Genomic DNA, 18,842 nt, shown 5'->3' with positions numbered 1-18,842 from the left:
ATATTAGACTATAGATATGTAATCTTCAATATACCAGAATCTTTTATGATAAATTAATATCAAATGAAAATAATCTTAAAGTTTGTGATAAATGGCAATCAATTTTTCACTGTGATTTTAATTGGAAAACGATATTTACTGTTTATAGATATAAACTGAAGGATGTAAAACTTTTAGATTTTCAGTACAGATTTCTACATGGAATTATCTACACAAAGAAGGAACTATTAACAATGAATCTTGTGGACAACAGTGTTTGTAGCTTTTGTAATGCTGTCAATGAGGACGTCAGCCATGTCTTTTGGGAATGTCATGAAACTAAACAATTTTGGAATGATTTCGAACTTTGGCTTAACAATTATCTTTCACAAAAACTTAAATTGACAAAATATCTTATTTGGTTTGGTTCTAACTACGCTAATACTTTAATCAATCATATAGTTTTATTGGGAAAAAGGCATATTCATGTAAGTGGAATTAAAGGAACCAAACCGAAATTAGATATACTTATAAAATTCTTAAAAACATATATTCAATCGAGAAATTTATTGCTATAAAAAAGGATGACAAAAGTAACTTTAACAAAACAATGGTCACCTTTATTCTCAGCATTTGATTCATAGCTCTCTGTTGATACATGATATGTTTGAGTCTGACTGTGTGTTGCAGCCGTTTTGGTTTGAAATAGGACAATGTTTGTTTCCAACCCTTTAATTTTCTAAAGCGTGTATAATGTGCCATTCTATGCAATCCGAAATATGTCTTTGACGGAATACTGTATTAATCTACAACTCTGGGAACAATAAAAACGTTGGAAAAAAAGAAGAAGTTTAGATTTGCGTACAGAGAGAGGTCGATGTGCCACGGAACGACGGCAGCTACAATGTATACTGCATGTATATTTATTGCCTGCTTAGAGTGAAAGATGAAAGGGGGCACGGGTGCCCCAGTCGTCTAAGGCGCCGCGATTCGCTGTGCTGGGTTGCGTCCCTTTGGCACACAAGCTAGAAACCTATGATTGTGGGTTCGAATCCCGGTTCGCCCCGATTATATTTCTAGGTTTGTGCGGGGGCGGTCGGGTAGCCTAGTGGTTAAAGCGTTCGCTCGTCACGCCGAAGACCCGGGTTCGATTCCTGATATGGGTACAATATGTGAAGCCCATTTCTGGTGTCCCCCGCCGTGATATTGCGGCGTAAAAACATACTCACTCACTCACTCACTTCTGGTTTGTCAGCACCATACCCGGGCTCGCGGGTTTCACCGAACTGGTAAACGTCTGAGACCTGCATGACTTCGGGCTTTTCTCCCACATTAAGCTGACACGCCCCGATATAACTGGAATACTGTAAACAAGCAGCGTTAAATTTGTTTTTGTAAAATAAGTCAAACAATAGTGATTCAGTCCATTTACATCAATATTAAAAATTAACCTCACGTGTATTGTCCTTATAAGTTGGATCACATATTTTTGGACCGCCTACGTGGTCTTGTGGATAGAGCGTCTGCCCGAAGAGCGGAAGATCGATGGTTCTATCCCCTGGCCGCGCCATACCAAAAGACGTTGAAAGATTATACTTGTTGTTACCCTGTCTGGCGCTAGACATTAAGATTATGTTTCTAGGTTTGTCAGCACTATACCCGTGCTCGTGGGTTTTACCGAAGTGGTAAACGCCTTAGACCTGCATCACTTCGAGCTTTCCTCCCACATTAAGCTGACACGCCGCGATATAACTGGAATACTGTTAAAAGCGGCGCTAAACCCAACTCACTCACTCACTCTTCGGAAAACAGAATTGTACTATGGGCCTGAGGCCTTTCAGTATGGAATAAAACTTATCCTATCCTATCCACTCACTCTTGTGTGAAAACTGATATTTCCTCCAGGAATATTATAACATTTTAATTGATCACATGAATGTTTGAAATAACAACATGCTTTGTTTAAACTGGTCGGTTGTTGGATACGGTCCTTGACAGATTACATGCTTCAGAAGTAAGATATACTATTTGTCACCGCCCGCCCATTTCGTAAACAGTCGGTGCGTCCAAGAATTACGTGAATGGTCACGAATGATAACATGCAGGTAAGTTAAGGTTTACGAGCTAGCACCACTGGATAAATGTAACCTTTTTAAGAGGCATTTAGAAGTTTGAGTACTAAATACTAAGTAAGGATATGGATGAACAACACCGAAACATCGCTCCTTATTGTAATACAGAAGTTTATCCATGTATCTTATCCTTACTTGGATATATGAATATTATGTGCTTTAAATGCAAACGGCAATGCTGAGAAGAAGCTTCAAACTTTAATATGTGGAGCTGGACAACGTGGAGTATCACCATGGCATCTGGTACAAATAGGTGTCTATACAAACATTTGAAAATTAAATGTACAAACTCAATACAATTGCTTCCTGTCCGCTTGCCAGAAAACAAGTTTTCCCTGCTTGTGTATTTACATATCTGAACAAAATACCCGTGTTCATTTGTTTCAAAGTGGTAAAAGATATACATCACTTCGAAATTTCTTTCCTCGTCGAGCTGAAGCGCCGTGAAATAACTGACATAATGATTTTCAAAGCGGCGCAAAAACAAACTCACTCACTCACTCACTCACGCACTCTCTCATAACACTACACTTAAATTTTCATTATCAAAGAGCATTGACTCAGTTTGTGGTATTTTTGATCTACGGTAAACAGGTGTCACACGTTTACATAGGTTGCTATGGAAGATCGATGGCAACAGGTTCGCATACCTTGTATTTCACAAAACATAGGCAACAAATACTAAATTTGCCTTGGGAGACCTTCACGTATGTTGGAAGACGTCGTAAGATGATCGACAGGCGGAATATTTCCACAGTATTTGTCACATATCTCCCTTGTTCGCCTCAATGACATTATCGTCCCCTGTTTTCAATGGCTGCTTTTCTTTCAACTCCCTTTCTTCGTGAACAGTGTTATCTGCCCATGGCTGTATATCTCCACTTGCAAACAGAAGAAATGCAACACCGGAAGCTAGAAATACGCCCATATTGAGGTAGAAAAGCGTCCGCCATTGTTCCATGGTCCTCTGAAAAGAAATTACCTCGAATGAACTGGCAAGTTTGAAAAACAATTATCACCCCAAACTGGCTTCCTCAGGGGATATCGCTTGGGTGATATCAAAACAATACCCCTTCTAGATATCGCTACAATGAATAACATCACAATGGTTTGCAGATGATTGTGACGTCATCGGTTACCATCATTAATAGGAATTGATCAGACTTACCAACCTGATTGTTTACAAACATCACAGGCTTGATCTTTCGAGAAGTTTCAGGACGTTACTGTTTCTAGAAGGCTACATGATCCTGTTTAAGAACGACATGTTCCGCTTGGATACCTATTTGAAAACACCAAATTCCTGCAAGCTTAAAACACTATTTGACCCTCTGTATTACCTTTTGTGATTGTAAAACTAAAAATGTGTGTTCCATTTGGAAATCACCTTTGTAACACTACCACGTTTGCTCCCCACCAGAACAACATGGACGTGACAACAGGTAGCCAAAGTGTAGGGGTAATATTGCACCGAAAAGAATATTTACCACATGTTATACTAACGTAGGTCACGTCCTTTTTGTCTTCTATCAGTCACAGGGAACATGTTTATTGTCTTCCGTCATTAGCGGGAACATGTTCTCTGTCTTATACCTATCATTTGAAGCATGTCCGTTGTCGAAAGTCACGCCTGATCCTCTGTATTCGATCTTTGTCGTGGCTAAAAGGACAACTTGTCTATACGAATGGTTTCGATGAATGGCTCAGATGTATGGTTTAGATATGTTCTGATCACCACCATCGTTGTCCAGTGATCCTTGCCGTGGCAAAAGGACAACTTTTCTATACGAATGGTTCAGATGAATGGTCACGTTAGTGATAGTGTGACACCCCTGTCCCATAGGTGTCCATACTTACGTCACGGATGATGTAAGCGGTGATCAGTGGAGACACGGTGGCACCAAGGTTTCCCACGCCAAACATCAGCCCAGTGAGAATCGATGCAAACCTGAAAAATAGGAGAAGATTGAAGCACGTAGAGCTGATGTGTCTCCGGAATATCTAATTAAGAAATATAGTTTGCTCTCACTCCATGGGCAGTGTAATAAAGTATAGTTTTGCACTGAACTATTATAGTTAAAGTACAGGACGCTTGCGTCCGAGTGCTTTGACGTTAAATTAGTTCAATGCAAAACCATACTTTATTACACTACACATCATCTTCCCGAGGCAAGTGAGTTAACTGACTATAAAAGTCCAGTTTCCACACTGGCCGAACAAGACTGGAACCAGTTGCTATTACGAGTTATGTCCCTTCTATGCCTCTCCTATGGACCAATCAGATACAACCTTTCGTATCACTTGCATTTGCTTCAAACATAGTGGCGGCGCCCAGTCAAGGCTAGCTGATCTATAATCAAGATCTATATTGTGATAAAACGGGTCTTACATCGCAAAGTGCATCAAATCACGTGAGCACCTTGACTAGAAACATTAAAAGATTTAGAAAATATCTGTTGATTTTGATTTCTTTGCGCGATTTTGATGTGACTATGCATAGACTCGTTAGTCCAGCCAAAATGTAACTCCATAATACCAGCCTAGTTCGGCAAGGGTGGAAACTGGACTTTTTTTTAGTCAGTTAACTCGGGAAGATGACAACACATGGGATAGAGCAAACTTGATTTCTTTTCTAAGATGCCGAATTAAAGACCTTATGTTTTATTGGAGCTGCGTTAAAAATCAATTCCATTATGACCTGAGACGTAAATTGAAAATCCTCGAACAGAGGGAAATAACGGGCTCTTCCATGTAATTGTCAGCACCCTTCTGTTAAGGGACTGTTACATTTTGAACATAACACAACACTTCTAAAATGTGTAGTTTGTTATTATTTTATATTTCATTATCCATTCAGAGTGCGGCAATCCATGATAGCCCAAGCAGCAATAAGTAGAATTTAAAAATTATTTTTTATATTAATTTGCTTCTAATTAATCACGTGACTCACAACATTCAACAAGTGAATTGTGAGTTACGAAATGTAAACAAAGCCTGCCGAAGTTCGGTGTCGCTGGTTATTGTGAGTTGAGGTGTTTTCTTCTCGTAAATGTTGCATCTTTGTTTCGACCACTTAAGTTAGAAAACTGCCGCAACTGCAAGCCATGAATAATGTGCCCTGGGTGTGATATGGCGTCACCGTGGGCCAAACATGGCGGAAAAAGAGCAATATAGCGGCCGTTTTGTTTGACTGCAGAATGTGGAATTTTTCAAGGATTGCTCATTCCTATTGGGTGAACTGTAATTGACCCATTCCTTTGACCAGAAACAGACATAATTCGGAGGCACTCAAAAGCACCAGCGCACGCCTCAGACAATTTTGCGACCGCTGTAGCACGGACGACAATGGTTTGAATAATATTCGAACATTACTAAAGTTCAAAGAAACTATTTTATCCTGCTTGAAGGTAATAAAAGAACGATGTTACCAAGGGATAGGTAATTTGGAACAGCGCCATGAGGTCTGTCTATTATGATGTAACACAAAAAGTGTACATTCGGCGCCTTTGATTTTTCAACAGAGCAGCCTAGCATATTTAATATTGCCATAAGGATTGAGATTTGAAACGTCCCCTTTCTATTTCATACGATCATTTCACATCACCTTATATTAAAATTGACCGTATTTTTAACGCCTACTCAAAATAATTTCATTTCAGATAGTGAACATAATCTATTTTTATTTTGACTTTGACCGTAAAATATGTATTTTTGACCTTTATGCGGGAACAATACGTCCTGCAGCCTTCATGCGGAACAAGACGTCCCGTAGCCTTCATGCGGGAACAAGACGTCCTGTAACCTTCATGTGGGGACAATACGTCCTGTAACTTTCATGTGGGGACAAGACGTCCTGCAACCTTCATGCGGAGACACGACATGTTCCTGTAACCTTCATGTGGGGACAAGACGTCCTGTAACTTTCATGTGGGGACAAGACGTCCTGCAACCTTCATGCGGAGACACGACATGTTCCTGTAACCTTCATGTGGGGACAAGACGTCCTGTAACCTTCATGCGGAGACACGACATGTTCCTGTTACCTTCATGTGGGGACAAGACGTCCTGTAACCTTCATGCGGAGACACGACATGGTCCTGTTACCTCCATGAATGACATTACGTAGCCATTAAGCCTTCAAGAAGCGACACGACTTTACCCTGTAACCTTCGTGAAGGGACAAGAAGTAGTCATTAAGGCTGTGACTTTTATCAAAGGCACGAAACGGTCCTGCTAAGACCTGTATCCCCCGATTGTGTCGTTCAATAGTGGCTAAGCGTCAACGGGAACCTACTGTGGAGCTATGTCTAGTGGAAGCTGGGCATTGGATGATAGCGTTGATGAGTGGCAGAACATGATGACAGTGAGCAGACATACTGCCACCACCCGCGTGTCTTCAGTCACGTAACCCAGTCCACCAGTTAGAGCACCAGCAACACCGAATCCTACAAATAAGTAACATCCGTTCGGTGATAGTGATTGAGAGTCTTTGTTGTTGGATATTTAGAGTCGTCCTATTCGAACTGGTCTAATAACGAAACTGGTGGGGAACCGGCCAAAGATATTTATCACAACAGAACGGAGAAATAATACACTTTCTTATCGTGGAGGAGCGTGTGTTACAAAAACATTTTTTTATTTGAATAAAGAAAGATAGTATGAGTTTAATTAGCTTATGGTGTACGCTCGCATACATCAGAACCAGTAATGTATACGACATCGTGGACATGGACACATTGTTTACGACAATGTAGTTATAAAGGCTTGTGTTGTAAGTGTATCTTTTAAACAGCACTTTGTCCACTTAATGAGCACAATTTGAACAAAATGTGACCAGGCAGCTTGGATAAACCCGTGACACGTTCTGCGTGCGGACATATACCATCAATAACATTTGAACGCATGATCATGTAGGAGATGACCCAGAAAGTTATTTTTTACCACACGTATTGAGAGATTTGTTGTTTCGGAATATGTGGTAACATGGTTAATTTTGTTGTCCAAAAGCGGTCTTGTACACCTACCTACAACTTGAACGAGTTTCCTTACACTGGTGGTAGACAGACGGGTTCGAAGCTTGTCTGACAAAAAACCCCAGAAGTACGATGCTGTGAAGCGACCAATGTAAGGCACTGCCGACATGACACCACTCTGAAGAAACAGGCTCACATTAATGGATGAACTAGAAGGGTTTGCATTAGAAATTGAGAAACGGAATTAAGACATATATCATATTTTGTTAAGATTAAGAGTACTTATAGTGCTCTCCTTTAACACTGCCCCAGGTTTCTTGTGATCCGGTGATTAGGTTTCCTGTATCTTATGATTATTCACCCTTTGGGAAGTCCAGCAAAGATTAGATTCCTATTATCTTACGATCCGTCTCCCTGTTGGAAGTCCGGCACAGATTAGGTCCTAGTTATCTCATGATCCGTCTCCCAATAGGGAAGTCAGGCATAGACTAGATCACTTTTGCAGTACGATCTGTCTCCCTTTGGGAAGTCCTGCACAGAAGAGGTCTCTGTTGTCTTAACTAATGTCTCCCCATGGAGAGTCTGGGTGGAATAGGGGCCAGAGTACCTTATTTTAAACCTACCTCAGGGATGCTGTACTTGAGGGCCAGGTTCATGTAGGCTGGAGTGAAGGCCACGAAAGTGACCATTGTAAATTGGTGGGCGAACATGACCACCATGATCGTGTAACAAAGCGGTGATGTAGCTATCGCTCGCCATGGGATCTTCTCATCCTACAATAATAATAATAATAACAATAATAACAACAACACATTGTCAATGGGTGCCCAGCTTTGGCACAAACACAGTATCTTAAACGACATGATGCTGTAGCTCGATCATTTTATTACCGTCTTCGCCATGAATGTGGTCTTGACACAGATCTAGAGGTCCATCCATGGTACGACCCGGAATAAGTTATCTCATACATGTTTGCTACCTTATTCATGTGTTGAAAATGTTTTTTTGTGACAAGGATTTTCACGCATAAGCCGGAGAATCCTGTTCTTGTAGATATTGCTCATGTATTTATGGTCATTTTTGCAACCTCAATTATTGTACATATCTGGTTGTAAATTTCTCTATGTTAAGAAACGCGCTTTGCTTGGCATTCCCTCGGCTGACAAGGAAAGGTTTCCCTCTCCGACGTCCGCGCACACGTATACAACGTGATATACTTTCAGATGCACCTTCAAAAACATATGTTATGATGGTAATGATGATAATAATAATAATAATAATAATAACGATGATTATGGTGATGGTGATGATTTTGCATAAAAATGAAAATATGAAATGTAGATTATGTAATGAATTTAATGAGACTGCCCAACACATTGTCAGTGGATGCCCAGCTTTGGCACAAACACAGTATCTTATACGACATGAGGGTGTAGCTCGCCATGAACGTGATTTTGACACAGAGGATTTTGTATGGAGACGTGATATTCTTTCAGTTACACCTTCAAAAACATATGTTATTATTTAAAACTGTGAAACTATTTTGAATGAATAACACTGCAATAATGTATTTTTTTGCAACAAATATCGTAAAAGCTGTTTTCTGATTGCTATTGATGGATTCCTGGAACAACAAACTGCAAAAAGCATCCAGTAACTCCATGGTAACCTTGACGTTCACCCTATATCGTGTAGTTCGCTATCTTAGGTGTAAATCTATATGTGTAAACTAACAACTTTCGGGAGGTAAAGACACGGGAGGGAACTACGTGTGTGTCAATTTTTTTAAGAAACAATAAGTATCCGTTATAACTATGCAATATATTATTTGTTACCATTGATAGCTTAGTCCATCACACCACTCTCCAATAAGCTCCTGCCAAGGGGTCGAGTTTGTTATTGTCCGTTTTGGGTGTTCGAAAAACATCATTTTTTAACAATAAACAATTGAAAGAAAAGAAAGAAATTATTTTATTCGCGTGACATGATAGGCACAGTGAATAAAAATGTATTAGGTTAAAAACAAACACACGCGCACACACACGCACGCACACACACACAGAGAGATAGACACTCACAGGCACGCACGCACGCACGCACGCACGCACGCACGCACGCACACATACACACCAATAGTTTTAATAATATGTGTTACATACGTGACGTCTGACCACGCCCACTCGGGTGTTGTTGATGTACTGCCTCTCTTTAAATGAAATTCTCGGGTGAACATCCGGGGAATCAAATACCGTCAGACACCACATGCCACACCACACCACACATGCGCCACCTACAGGTAGAAGAAACAATGACCTTGTCATAGCAAATTGAATGAAATGAGTATACCGTTCACCAGAAGTCACTACCATTCATAGTGAGTGAGTGAGTTGGGTTTAATGCCGCTTTTAACAAAATTCCAGTTGTATCATTTGATGCAGATCTCAAACGCTTATCACTTTGGCATTGTGCTGAAGAACCTAGAACTATAATCGGGATTGGAACCCACAAGCAAAGGTTCCTGACGTGCCCAAGGGACACAACTCTGCACAGTGAATTGCGGTGCCTCAGACCGGGTACCTCATCCATTCATGACTATTGACAGTAATGAGGGATTCTTTACATCAAATCTTTTATAATTACACGCGATTTCCGATTGTGTTGTCGAGTGTTCTTGCGTAACATTGATTAATAGGGAGACGAGCCGTCTTGCAGGTTACGGAAAGTGGCGAGTGGTCACGAATGAATGAGTGAGTGAGCGAGTTTGAAGTTACGCCGCTTTTAGCAATATTCCAGCAAAATCACAGCGGGGGACACCAGAAATAGGCTTCACACTTTGCGCCTATGTCAGGAATCGAACCCGGGTCTTCGCGTGACGAGCAAACGCTTTAACCACTCGGCTACCCGACCGCCCCGGTGACGAATGAGTCACAACATGCCACGTACAGATCTAACATAATAAGAAAATTAGCAGAAAGAACATTTAATACTTGTATTTCCCTATTCGTCTATCTTAGTGTGATGTTTGATTTTAGGAATATTCGTGCAGGCTCAAAGAACTTAAACTCAATTGGACAAAAGCAACGAGATCAGATGCATTTGCCAAATCTCCATTTCCTCCACGAAATGCGAATCCTGGCACGAATAAGGGACACAACACTACACACAGCCTTAGACGACTGTGTCGCGTGTGTCTCCTTGTTCCCAGATCGAGCAGGATATATATTCTTTACGTAGGAGGGGCGGTCGGGTAGCCTAGTGGTTAAAGCGTTCGCTCGTCACGCCAAAGACCCGGGTTCGATTCCCGACATGGGTACAATGTGTGAAGCCCATTTCTGGTGTCCCCCGCCGTGATATTGCTGGAATATTGCTAAAAGCGGCGTAAAACCATACTCATTCACGCACTCACTTTACGTAGGACATAGGCTCCCTGATGAGGACGGAACACCTTACCTGTTACATAAAAGATGAATGGCCAGCCGTTATCAAGGGACAGGGTACAGAGGTAGCCGGACATCGTGAACAACACGATCTGGGATAACGTCCCACCTGCACAACAACGACCACAACATTGTACACATTTGCCGTCAGATCAAGGGATTCACAGTCTAAAACGTACCAATGTTAATTGTTTGGTTCTCAACATGCTTTGGAGAATTGACCCGTGAAGATCGGGGGTAGAATAGGTACACTTACTACTTACAACACAAGCCTTTATAACTACATTGTCGTAAACAATGTGTCTATTTCCACGATCTCGAGACCCGTGAAGATCCGGGGTATAATAGGTCTTCAGCAACCTATGCTTGCCGTAAAAGGCGACTATGCTTGTCGTAAGAGGCGACTAACGGGGTCGGGTTATCAGGCTCGCTGACTTGGTTGATGCATGTCATCGATCCGAATGGCGTGGATCGATGCGTATGATGTCAATCACTGGATTGTCTGGTCCAAACTCGATTATTTACAGACCGCCGTCCTATAGCTGGAATATTGCTGAGTGCGGCGTTTAACAACAAACTCAATCACTCACTCACTCAATATATATATATAATATTGTAAACCAAACAGTGTTTCAGCATATGGAGTTTCATACGTTGATTATAATCTGTTTCCGATTTCAGATCGACATCCCATTTTTCACAATGGACTTATCCCATGGTGATTTACTTAATAGCTTCGCTAACATCAAATTGCTTCATTTTGGAATGGTAGAATAGAGATAAGCAGCTGCGCGTTCGGTTCCAAATTCAATTGAGCGCGGTTAGAGGACCAGGTAAGCCAGCTCGAAAACAGTTTGTTTCCTAATTATCAGTGATGAGTACAATATATAACCAGCAAACTTGGGACATATATTCAGATGACGCCTGGCACACATTTGCGATGAAACAAAGAGGTGAGGTGAAATGGGCTTTAACGTCGCGTCCAAGATTATTGCACTTATATAGCGACGTGCATGTATGTGTGTGTTTGTGTGGCTGCTTGTACTAGTCCGGACTGATGCCGATTTATAGTGGTAGCTCACTGAGATACCATGCCGCAGTTTAATATAAATACCCCACTCAGACACAGTATACTGACTCCGAGCCGACCAGTCCTTGTTTTAGCCCCTTAATGCCAAGCGCCAGCCAGGGTAACAACAAGTACCATCTTTCAACGTCTTTTGGTATCGAACCCCGGTCCTTCCGCTCTCCGGGCGGACGATGAAACAAAGAATGAATAGACTTTGGATACAGTACCTGAAAATCCGATGGAGACCAGTTGTACTTTTTCTCTACCAGGGGTCCATCTTGACCAGAGGTCATTTGTTGCTGGGAAGATCATGTTCTGTATGGAAAGAAAAGGTGTTTGTGACATACTACTCGAAAGAAGTTGAGGAACACACGATCCTTTCTTGGTAAGACATATTAACTCTAGTAATAGGAAATAATCGGGTGTTCTTTGACTTCTTTTGAGTAGTATAGACATAACGCCATCGTCAGATGTCCCAAACCACCTCTTGACCTCTGACCTTGGGCGAGCTCCCTCAGAATGGAATAAACTGCCTCTAAGGGTTTTTTAACGACGCCATTGTGACGTCGTCATCCCGAGGGCCAGATATGATGACGTTGTTGTTGACTTGGTTTCTGCTCCGACTCGAGGTTGGTGAAAGCCTATTGTTTTAAGAAGAGTTCCAAATTGGCTTATCTTCCTCACTGATGAACATTACTTGCCTCTACTGAAGGGTCAACGTGAATCCCACCGTTCAACAAAATGAAATGGTAAAACAGATTATTGTTTGAAAAATAATTTTTGTCAAAGGTTGCCGCCATCTTGAATGAAGATAAAATAAGCTCACGATATGTGTGGAGCTATCTTAGATTTACGACATTGTTACATCTTGGGGCTACCGTAGTTTCGGAAATATGCCAGGATAGTCCATAATTTCTTTACGACAACTTTGCGACAATCTTATGGCTAAGGTCGTCAATAGAATCTCGGCCCATACCAGATAAACAACATCATTAGCAGCATGACACAACGTCGAGGTTTGCTGACAATCATAAACCAAATCATTGAGCCTGACCACGCATGAGTAACAGGTGACTTATTTCAGATGGATGCCTCTTATTTGCAATTTGTAATCAGTTAAATTTGTGTCCTTTTCTTTGATTCCGGTGGTAGTACATATGAGGACTTTGCGTTAAATTTTAACATTTCCACAATCTCATTAAAATCAGATCTTAATTTTCGCTACCGCTAAACAAAGATCTGAAGACATCCCGTAACGGGTCACGTCAGAACGACCTTTCGCGAACTTTGACCGACCAATGAAATGACTGACAAGAAATCGACATGAGCCAATCACAAGGCAGCTTTCTCGAGCTTTACGACACAAGTTTCAAACTGCCGACTACGCTTCGAAACATATTTTGACGTATTCTTGATTAAACATTTTAAAACTGATATAAAGCTTATAGATGGCCTTGATTGTATGGATATAATCATAAAATTCACAACTTTGTGACAATTTAAGGAAAATCCCAACGTTCTTACGTCAAATTATTAACCTTCGAAATCTTACCCCGCAGAATCCCTGCACTATTTTTGCAGTGATGAGGAAGACGAGGTGTGTTCTCGCCGCCAGGGGTGTCAACAGGCTGCAGACTGCGCAGATGAAGTACGTTATCAGCACAACCATCTTGCCGCCGAACCTGTGACAGAGAGCGCCACCTATCGGGGGAGACAACGTAGCCAAAAAGAAATTGGAGGCGAGAATTAAGCCTTGCATGGAACTGTCCCACTGGAACTCTGGCATCTGAAATGTAAGCGCACATCTGTGTAATGTTTGTTCGTTTGTTTGTTTGTTGTTTAACGCCGCTCTCAGCAATGTTCCAGCTATATGACGGCGGTCTGTAAATAATCGAGTTTGGACCAGACGTTCCAATGATTGACGTCATGCACATCGATCCGTGCAATTGGGATACGATGACATGCATCAACTATATCTGACTTGTGTTATGTGGGTACCGGAATAGTTTATACACTTGATATTAAGTACTCATGCTGCTCTAGTCGCTATATATCTGAAAGATTGCTGATGCGACATTAAATATCAACTCAGTAACTAGACACGTTGCTAATTTGCTATTCAAGACCTGATGGAGATAGTGAATATAACAAAGAGAATGAATGTGTTGTTATCGAGGGCGAACATGTCTGACAATAAAAGCGACAAAGCCCAAGTAAAGGTACATATTTAATCGTGATTCAGCATCGTATAGTACTAAAACATCCTCGAGGTCCAGCGATCCCATATTGGATATATTGTTAGTATGTATTAAACTGCACTTTTGTATTTGACCACTACTTGACACGTTTAAACTGCGAAATTGGGATTAACTCATTTTCGGACAAATAGAAATTATATTTATTTAAGACAATTATGATTTGTTTGAAAACAATCCAAGAAAACGGAATATACTATATTAAATGGACGTCTCCTTTTGATACATTGCCAAATATTTAGTGTTAAATTAAAGGATCTGTTGTCCAGCTCAAGGCAGAATCCTTTCCATATTCATATGAAATCGCTGTCTAAGCAGAGTTGATTGCCCGATTCCATGTATATGAATCACTATCAAATAGTGATGATACCAGGTGTTCGCGAAAAGACGAGCCACAAACCTGCCACAAACAAATTCAAATGCGAAAATCAAAGGAAAAATACATAGGAACATATGGTACAAGTTGAAATAGGCAATTGCATCGGACATCATTCTGGTCACGACTGTGACAAATTTGGAAATGCCCTCCGCATATCTACCCTTAAACTTGAAGCTTAACTGATCTGAGGCCTTGGATGTTGTCCCTTTGTTACAAAAGTCACGTGTATAATTGTATAGGGTTAAAGCATTCTCTATTTACACCGAAGACCCGTGTTCGATTCCATGTTTAGTTGGTTGTTGTTTAACGCCGCGCTCAGCAATATTCCAGCTCTATGACGGCGGTCTGTAAATAATCGAATATGGACCAGACAATTCAGTGATTGACATCAAGAGCATCGATCTACACAGCTGGGAAACGATTACATGCATCATCCAAGTCATTCTCACCACCCGATCCCGCTAGTTGTCTCTTACGTGAGTGAGTGAGTGAGTGAGTGAGTGGGTGAGTGAGTGAGTGAGTGAGCGAGTATGGTTTTACGCCGCTTTTAGAAACATTCCAGCAATATCACGGCGGGGGACACCAGAAATGGGCTTCACACATTGTACCCATGTCGGGAATCGAACCCGGGTCTTCGGCGTGACGAGCGAACGCTTTAACCACTAGGCTACCCGACCGCCCCTGTCTCTTACGACAAGCATGGGTTGTCGATGACCTATTCTAACCCGGATCTTCACGGGTAAGACATGCTGGTCAGATTACTACGTTTAATCGTACCGGGATTAGAGCCAGACACAATCTCAAAAGGAGGTGTCAGATCTTCACGCAGTGAGGTGTCACATCTATGTAAAGATTCTGAATTTCTGGAACATTACTGAAACGGCACAACCAACATTCACTCAATCAATTCTACTTCCAGTGGCAAGCGCAAAAGAAACGTTGTAACTTACATCTAAAGAACTATTAGTTATGTTTGACATATTGAAGCTGTCAGAGCTGTTGAAATTGTAGCTAATATCACGTGTTGTCATGCACACGATAGCGAAGCCCATAGCGTGCGGCAGCGTCATGTAGAACAGGTAGGCCAGGCACACTTGGTAGGCAAGTACCCACCGGGCGGACGTGTACTTCTGAAGGCAGCCCGGCTTGTACGCAGAGTTCTCTCCCTTTGAAACGCCATCTTGTGGTACGACAGGTTGGATTTTGTAATGAGGGGATATGTCTTTGTCTGGATATAAAGATAAAATTTGTGAATTTTCGTCGTCAATACTTCAGAGATCATGTATGCACTACAAACTTTGATATTACACACATCCGATTTGGGGTACGGTAGTGTCGCGCGTGTATTTTTGTCAGCTGATGAAATATTGCCATTAATAACTCGCGGAAATCAAATGAACCCTACTTTGTGCCAGCCCCGCATTTGCCTTATATTGAAGCGATGTGTAAGATCAGAGTGTCGCAAGGCTATGTCACATGCAGCGCCAAAGCTATTGCCGATTGTGCGATGTTATCTTGGCTCTCATTGGTCGGTACAATTGTTGGATACTCTCTGACCAGAACTGAGGCGTGGCTTGATTCGTTGGTCATAACAGCGCATACACTGCAGATCGGTCGTTTGTGTTCACATGTGATGGGGGATCGTAGGGTACACAAACTCGTGAGTGAGTGAGTGAGTATGGTTTTAGGCCGCTTTTAGCAATATTCCAGCAATATCACGGCTGGGGACGCCAGAAATGGGCTTCACACATTGTACCCATGTCGGGGATCGAACCCGGGTCTTCGGCGTGACGAGCGAACGCTTTAACCACTAGGCTACCCGACCGCCCCCGTGAAGTATAGACGATGGTGCAATTGTTGTTGGTGTGTGAAAGTAAACGGATAGAGCCTGCAATCTCTTTAGCAGCGATATGATCAGGGAAATCGTTTCTTAAGACATGGAACTTGATTGTAGACCTTATATGCAAATATATTCTATATAAATGCAAATACGATGTAAAAACCCCTAACCGGGCAGCATGAGGTAACAAGATTCATATGTGAGAGGATCTTATCTTGCCAGACGTAAACCCTTCATCCCCTCGTTCATACTTATTTTAGGCCATACTTAATATAAAAGAAATTATAGCACTCAGCTGATTTTATCATATGTTTGATTTTCAATTGAAAATAGCTTAGCGATATTATTTCCAAACAATGAACTGCTCGGCAATTATGTTATGGTAAAATAACTTACAAATCACTCTAGCAGATCGAGTTGCTTCAATTCTCAAAGAGCCAGACTAACATAAGGAATGGTGACTCCCCACGACACCTACTTGCAAGGTCACCCCAAATTTATCACACTAAGAATGTACATGTATATATGATTTAAACAATATTTATTTCCAAAAAAGGAATGGGATTTGTGAAAAGGTTAAGCCTATTTAATCACCTCTCCCTACAAAGGACATTTAACAATTAATAAGGGTAAACTGTACATAAAAATAATATATATTTAGATTAAGTGTACCTACGGTTGCAAATAATATGATGCGAATGTACAAGACACGCGCAAATACACAAATACACATATACATATGTCGGTTCATAAACAAACAGCATACCAGCATATCACACATACAAACAACTATATGATTGATGTAATCGTAAAGAAGACATATTTAAATTTTAAAACTTTTAGATTTTGCAATGAACAAATGGACACATTGTACAAGAGGAAGGTTAGTATCAGTAGATGTTTAGCGTTTCCACATGATACTGAATTCAAGTCATATCCCTTTACATATACATGATTGTATATATGTTACAGTCAATATGTAAAATCAGTCAAAGTGTAAAATGACTGAAATATTTTCTTGGGCATTTTACAAAACTTCAATATATTTCAGTCATTTATAATTTATTTTTCAGTCAGATTGACTAAAGGTTATTCAGAAGTTCAAAAGGGCATAAAACGTCATATTAGACATATTATGCTGGTATTAGAAGCAAAATTTCGGTTTTTTTTAAAATACATTGACTTTCATTTTCTTTTAATTCTATAATTTGCAGTCACGTGGTAATGGATTAGAACATAAACTTGTTTGGATTCGTTATCATAACACAAACGAAGGAAAACTAATTGTAAAATGACTGAATTATTTTGTCGTGCTGTAAGTGGAAATATCAGTAACTGACTGTAACATATATAACAACTGCTTGAATTAGCATAAGCATAGGGGCGTCGGGTAGCCTAGTGGTTAAAGCGTTCGTTCGTCACGCCGAAGACCCGGGTTTGATCCCCGACATGGGTACAATGTGTGAAACCCATTTCTTGTGTCCCCCGCCGTGATATTGCTGGAATATTGCTAAAAGCGGCGTAAAACCAAAATTCACTCACTCACTCATAATCATAATACATTATTGTATTGCCCGTCAATATCGCTCACATGCTCTAAGAACAGTTACAGGGTTATACTGTACACCTAATTATACATCCCTAGGTTATTGCTTGAGTATTGCTAAAAGCGGCATAAAACAAGACTTACTCATTTGATACAACTCAGAGGTGTTTTTAGTAATTAATTCAAACACGGGTCGGAACATATTATTTTACTTTACAGTCATAAACCAGTCACGTGGAACCACGGGTACATTCCCGATAATTCAAAAAGCATGCAGTAGTTTGTACCCTTGCACAGCTGACAATCACCCGATCATGTTTCAACACAAGCGCCCAGCATCGCCCTGAGGGTCAAAGACGGGATGGGACATACAAGTTAACCGCCTGTAGTTTGGGCCTGTCTGAGGCGGACAGACTGTACAAAATATATATTTAGAACACGCACAGAAAGTGTGGCCTGTTGTGAACAGCGTCTCATGAATGGTCCACATATATACAAAAAAAAGCAATAGACGGATCTTAAGAAGCACAGAACAGGTATTAGTAACAATAAATCTAACAGTTCTCAATGGGCGTGTATTATTATCATCTGACGGCTATATAGTTCAATGTTATCTTAATATGGCCAAATGTACTGTTAGGCGGCGACTTGACTCGCCGGCAGTGTCTTAGACCTTCACTCCTCCATGACCTCTACAAGCCAGGATAGATATATGTGCATAACATGCTACCCCAGTTATGACATACTTTAAGTTGACTATATACATTGCAGAATCTTAAACTACTTCAATGTGCCCAGTGGAGGTCTGTAAAGTTACTAAAACATAATCTCACCTGTCTCATCCATTTTGACCTTATGACCGACGCTTTATACCTGATCGGGGACCTCGGGTAATACAAAAGCAGACATGCTCTCCTTGCCGGTGTTATGGCATTAAGTACCCTGTGATATACTGTTCACGGATAGTAGTGACAAAGGTTTCATATTATAACAGTAGAGGACTTCAGTATGCAGCATGCCGCGTGGTGCGGCTGGTTATAATAAGTCCCTGTTCTGAAGAGTAAGTGAAATTAGTATTTAAGTGATATTGAGGTTTTTTAAATAGAACTGACAGATGTTTTGTCGTCGAACACAAATGAGTCTGGACCAGACAATCTAGTGATTTATATCGTGAATAGAAGCGACAAAACCCTTTCAATATTCAAGAGAAATCTCTGCCAAAAGCCAAGACG

The 18,842-nt window shown here is 40.9% G+C and overlaps 1 protein-coding gene across 1 annotated transcript; it reads right to left on the bottom strand.

The window, feature by feature from the left end:
* Nucleotides 1–1,755: 1,755 nt before the first annotated feature.
* LOC124144443 (uncharacterized transporter slc-17.2-like) lies at nt 1,756–18,533 on the bottom strand. The gene is made up of 11 exons (XM_048402827.1): nt 18,444–18,533; nt 15,175–15,452; nt 13,143–13,376; nt 11,818–11,905; nt 10,535–10,630; nt 9,244–9,374; nt 7,708–7,857; nt 7,136–7,262; nt 6,406–6,556; nt 3,969–4,059; nt 1,756–3,078 (listed from the first exon to the last, which is right to left on the bottom strand). The coding sequence occupies exons 1-11, from the start codon at nt 18,454–18,456 to the stop codon at nt 2,875–2,877; spliced, it is 1,563 nt and encodes a 520-aa protein (XP_048258784.1). The 5' UTR covers nt 18,457–18,533; the 3' UTR covers nt 1,756–2,874.
* Nucleotides 18,534–18,842: the final 309 nt, after the last annotated feature.

This window comes from Haliotis rufescens, unplaced genomic scaffold (assembly GCF_023055435.1).
Source record: "Haliotis rufescens isolate VD_foot unplaced genomic scaffold, xgHalRufe1.0.p SCAF_29, whole genome shotgun sequence".
In the NCBI taxonomy this organism is placed as follows: Eukaryota; Metazoa; Mollusca; class Gastropoda; order Lepetellida; family Haliotidae; genus Haliotis; species Haliotis rufescens.
The sequence above is the reverse complement of the archived record's forward strand: the minus strand, read 5'-3'. Positions and strand labels throughout refer to the sequence as shown.

Coding starts and splice junctions, on each gene's coding strand:
- LOC124144443 (XM_048402827.1), bottom strand. Junction 7,263..7,707: donor TCAAGTACAGCATCCCTGAG/GTAGGTTTAAAA, acceptor CTGTTTCTTCAG/AGTGGTGTCATGTCGGCAGT. Junction 3,079..3,968: donor CCGCTTACATCATCCGTGAC/GTAAGTATGGAC, acceptor ATTTCTTTTCAG/AGGACCATGGAACAATGGCG.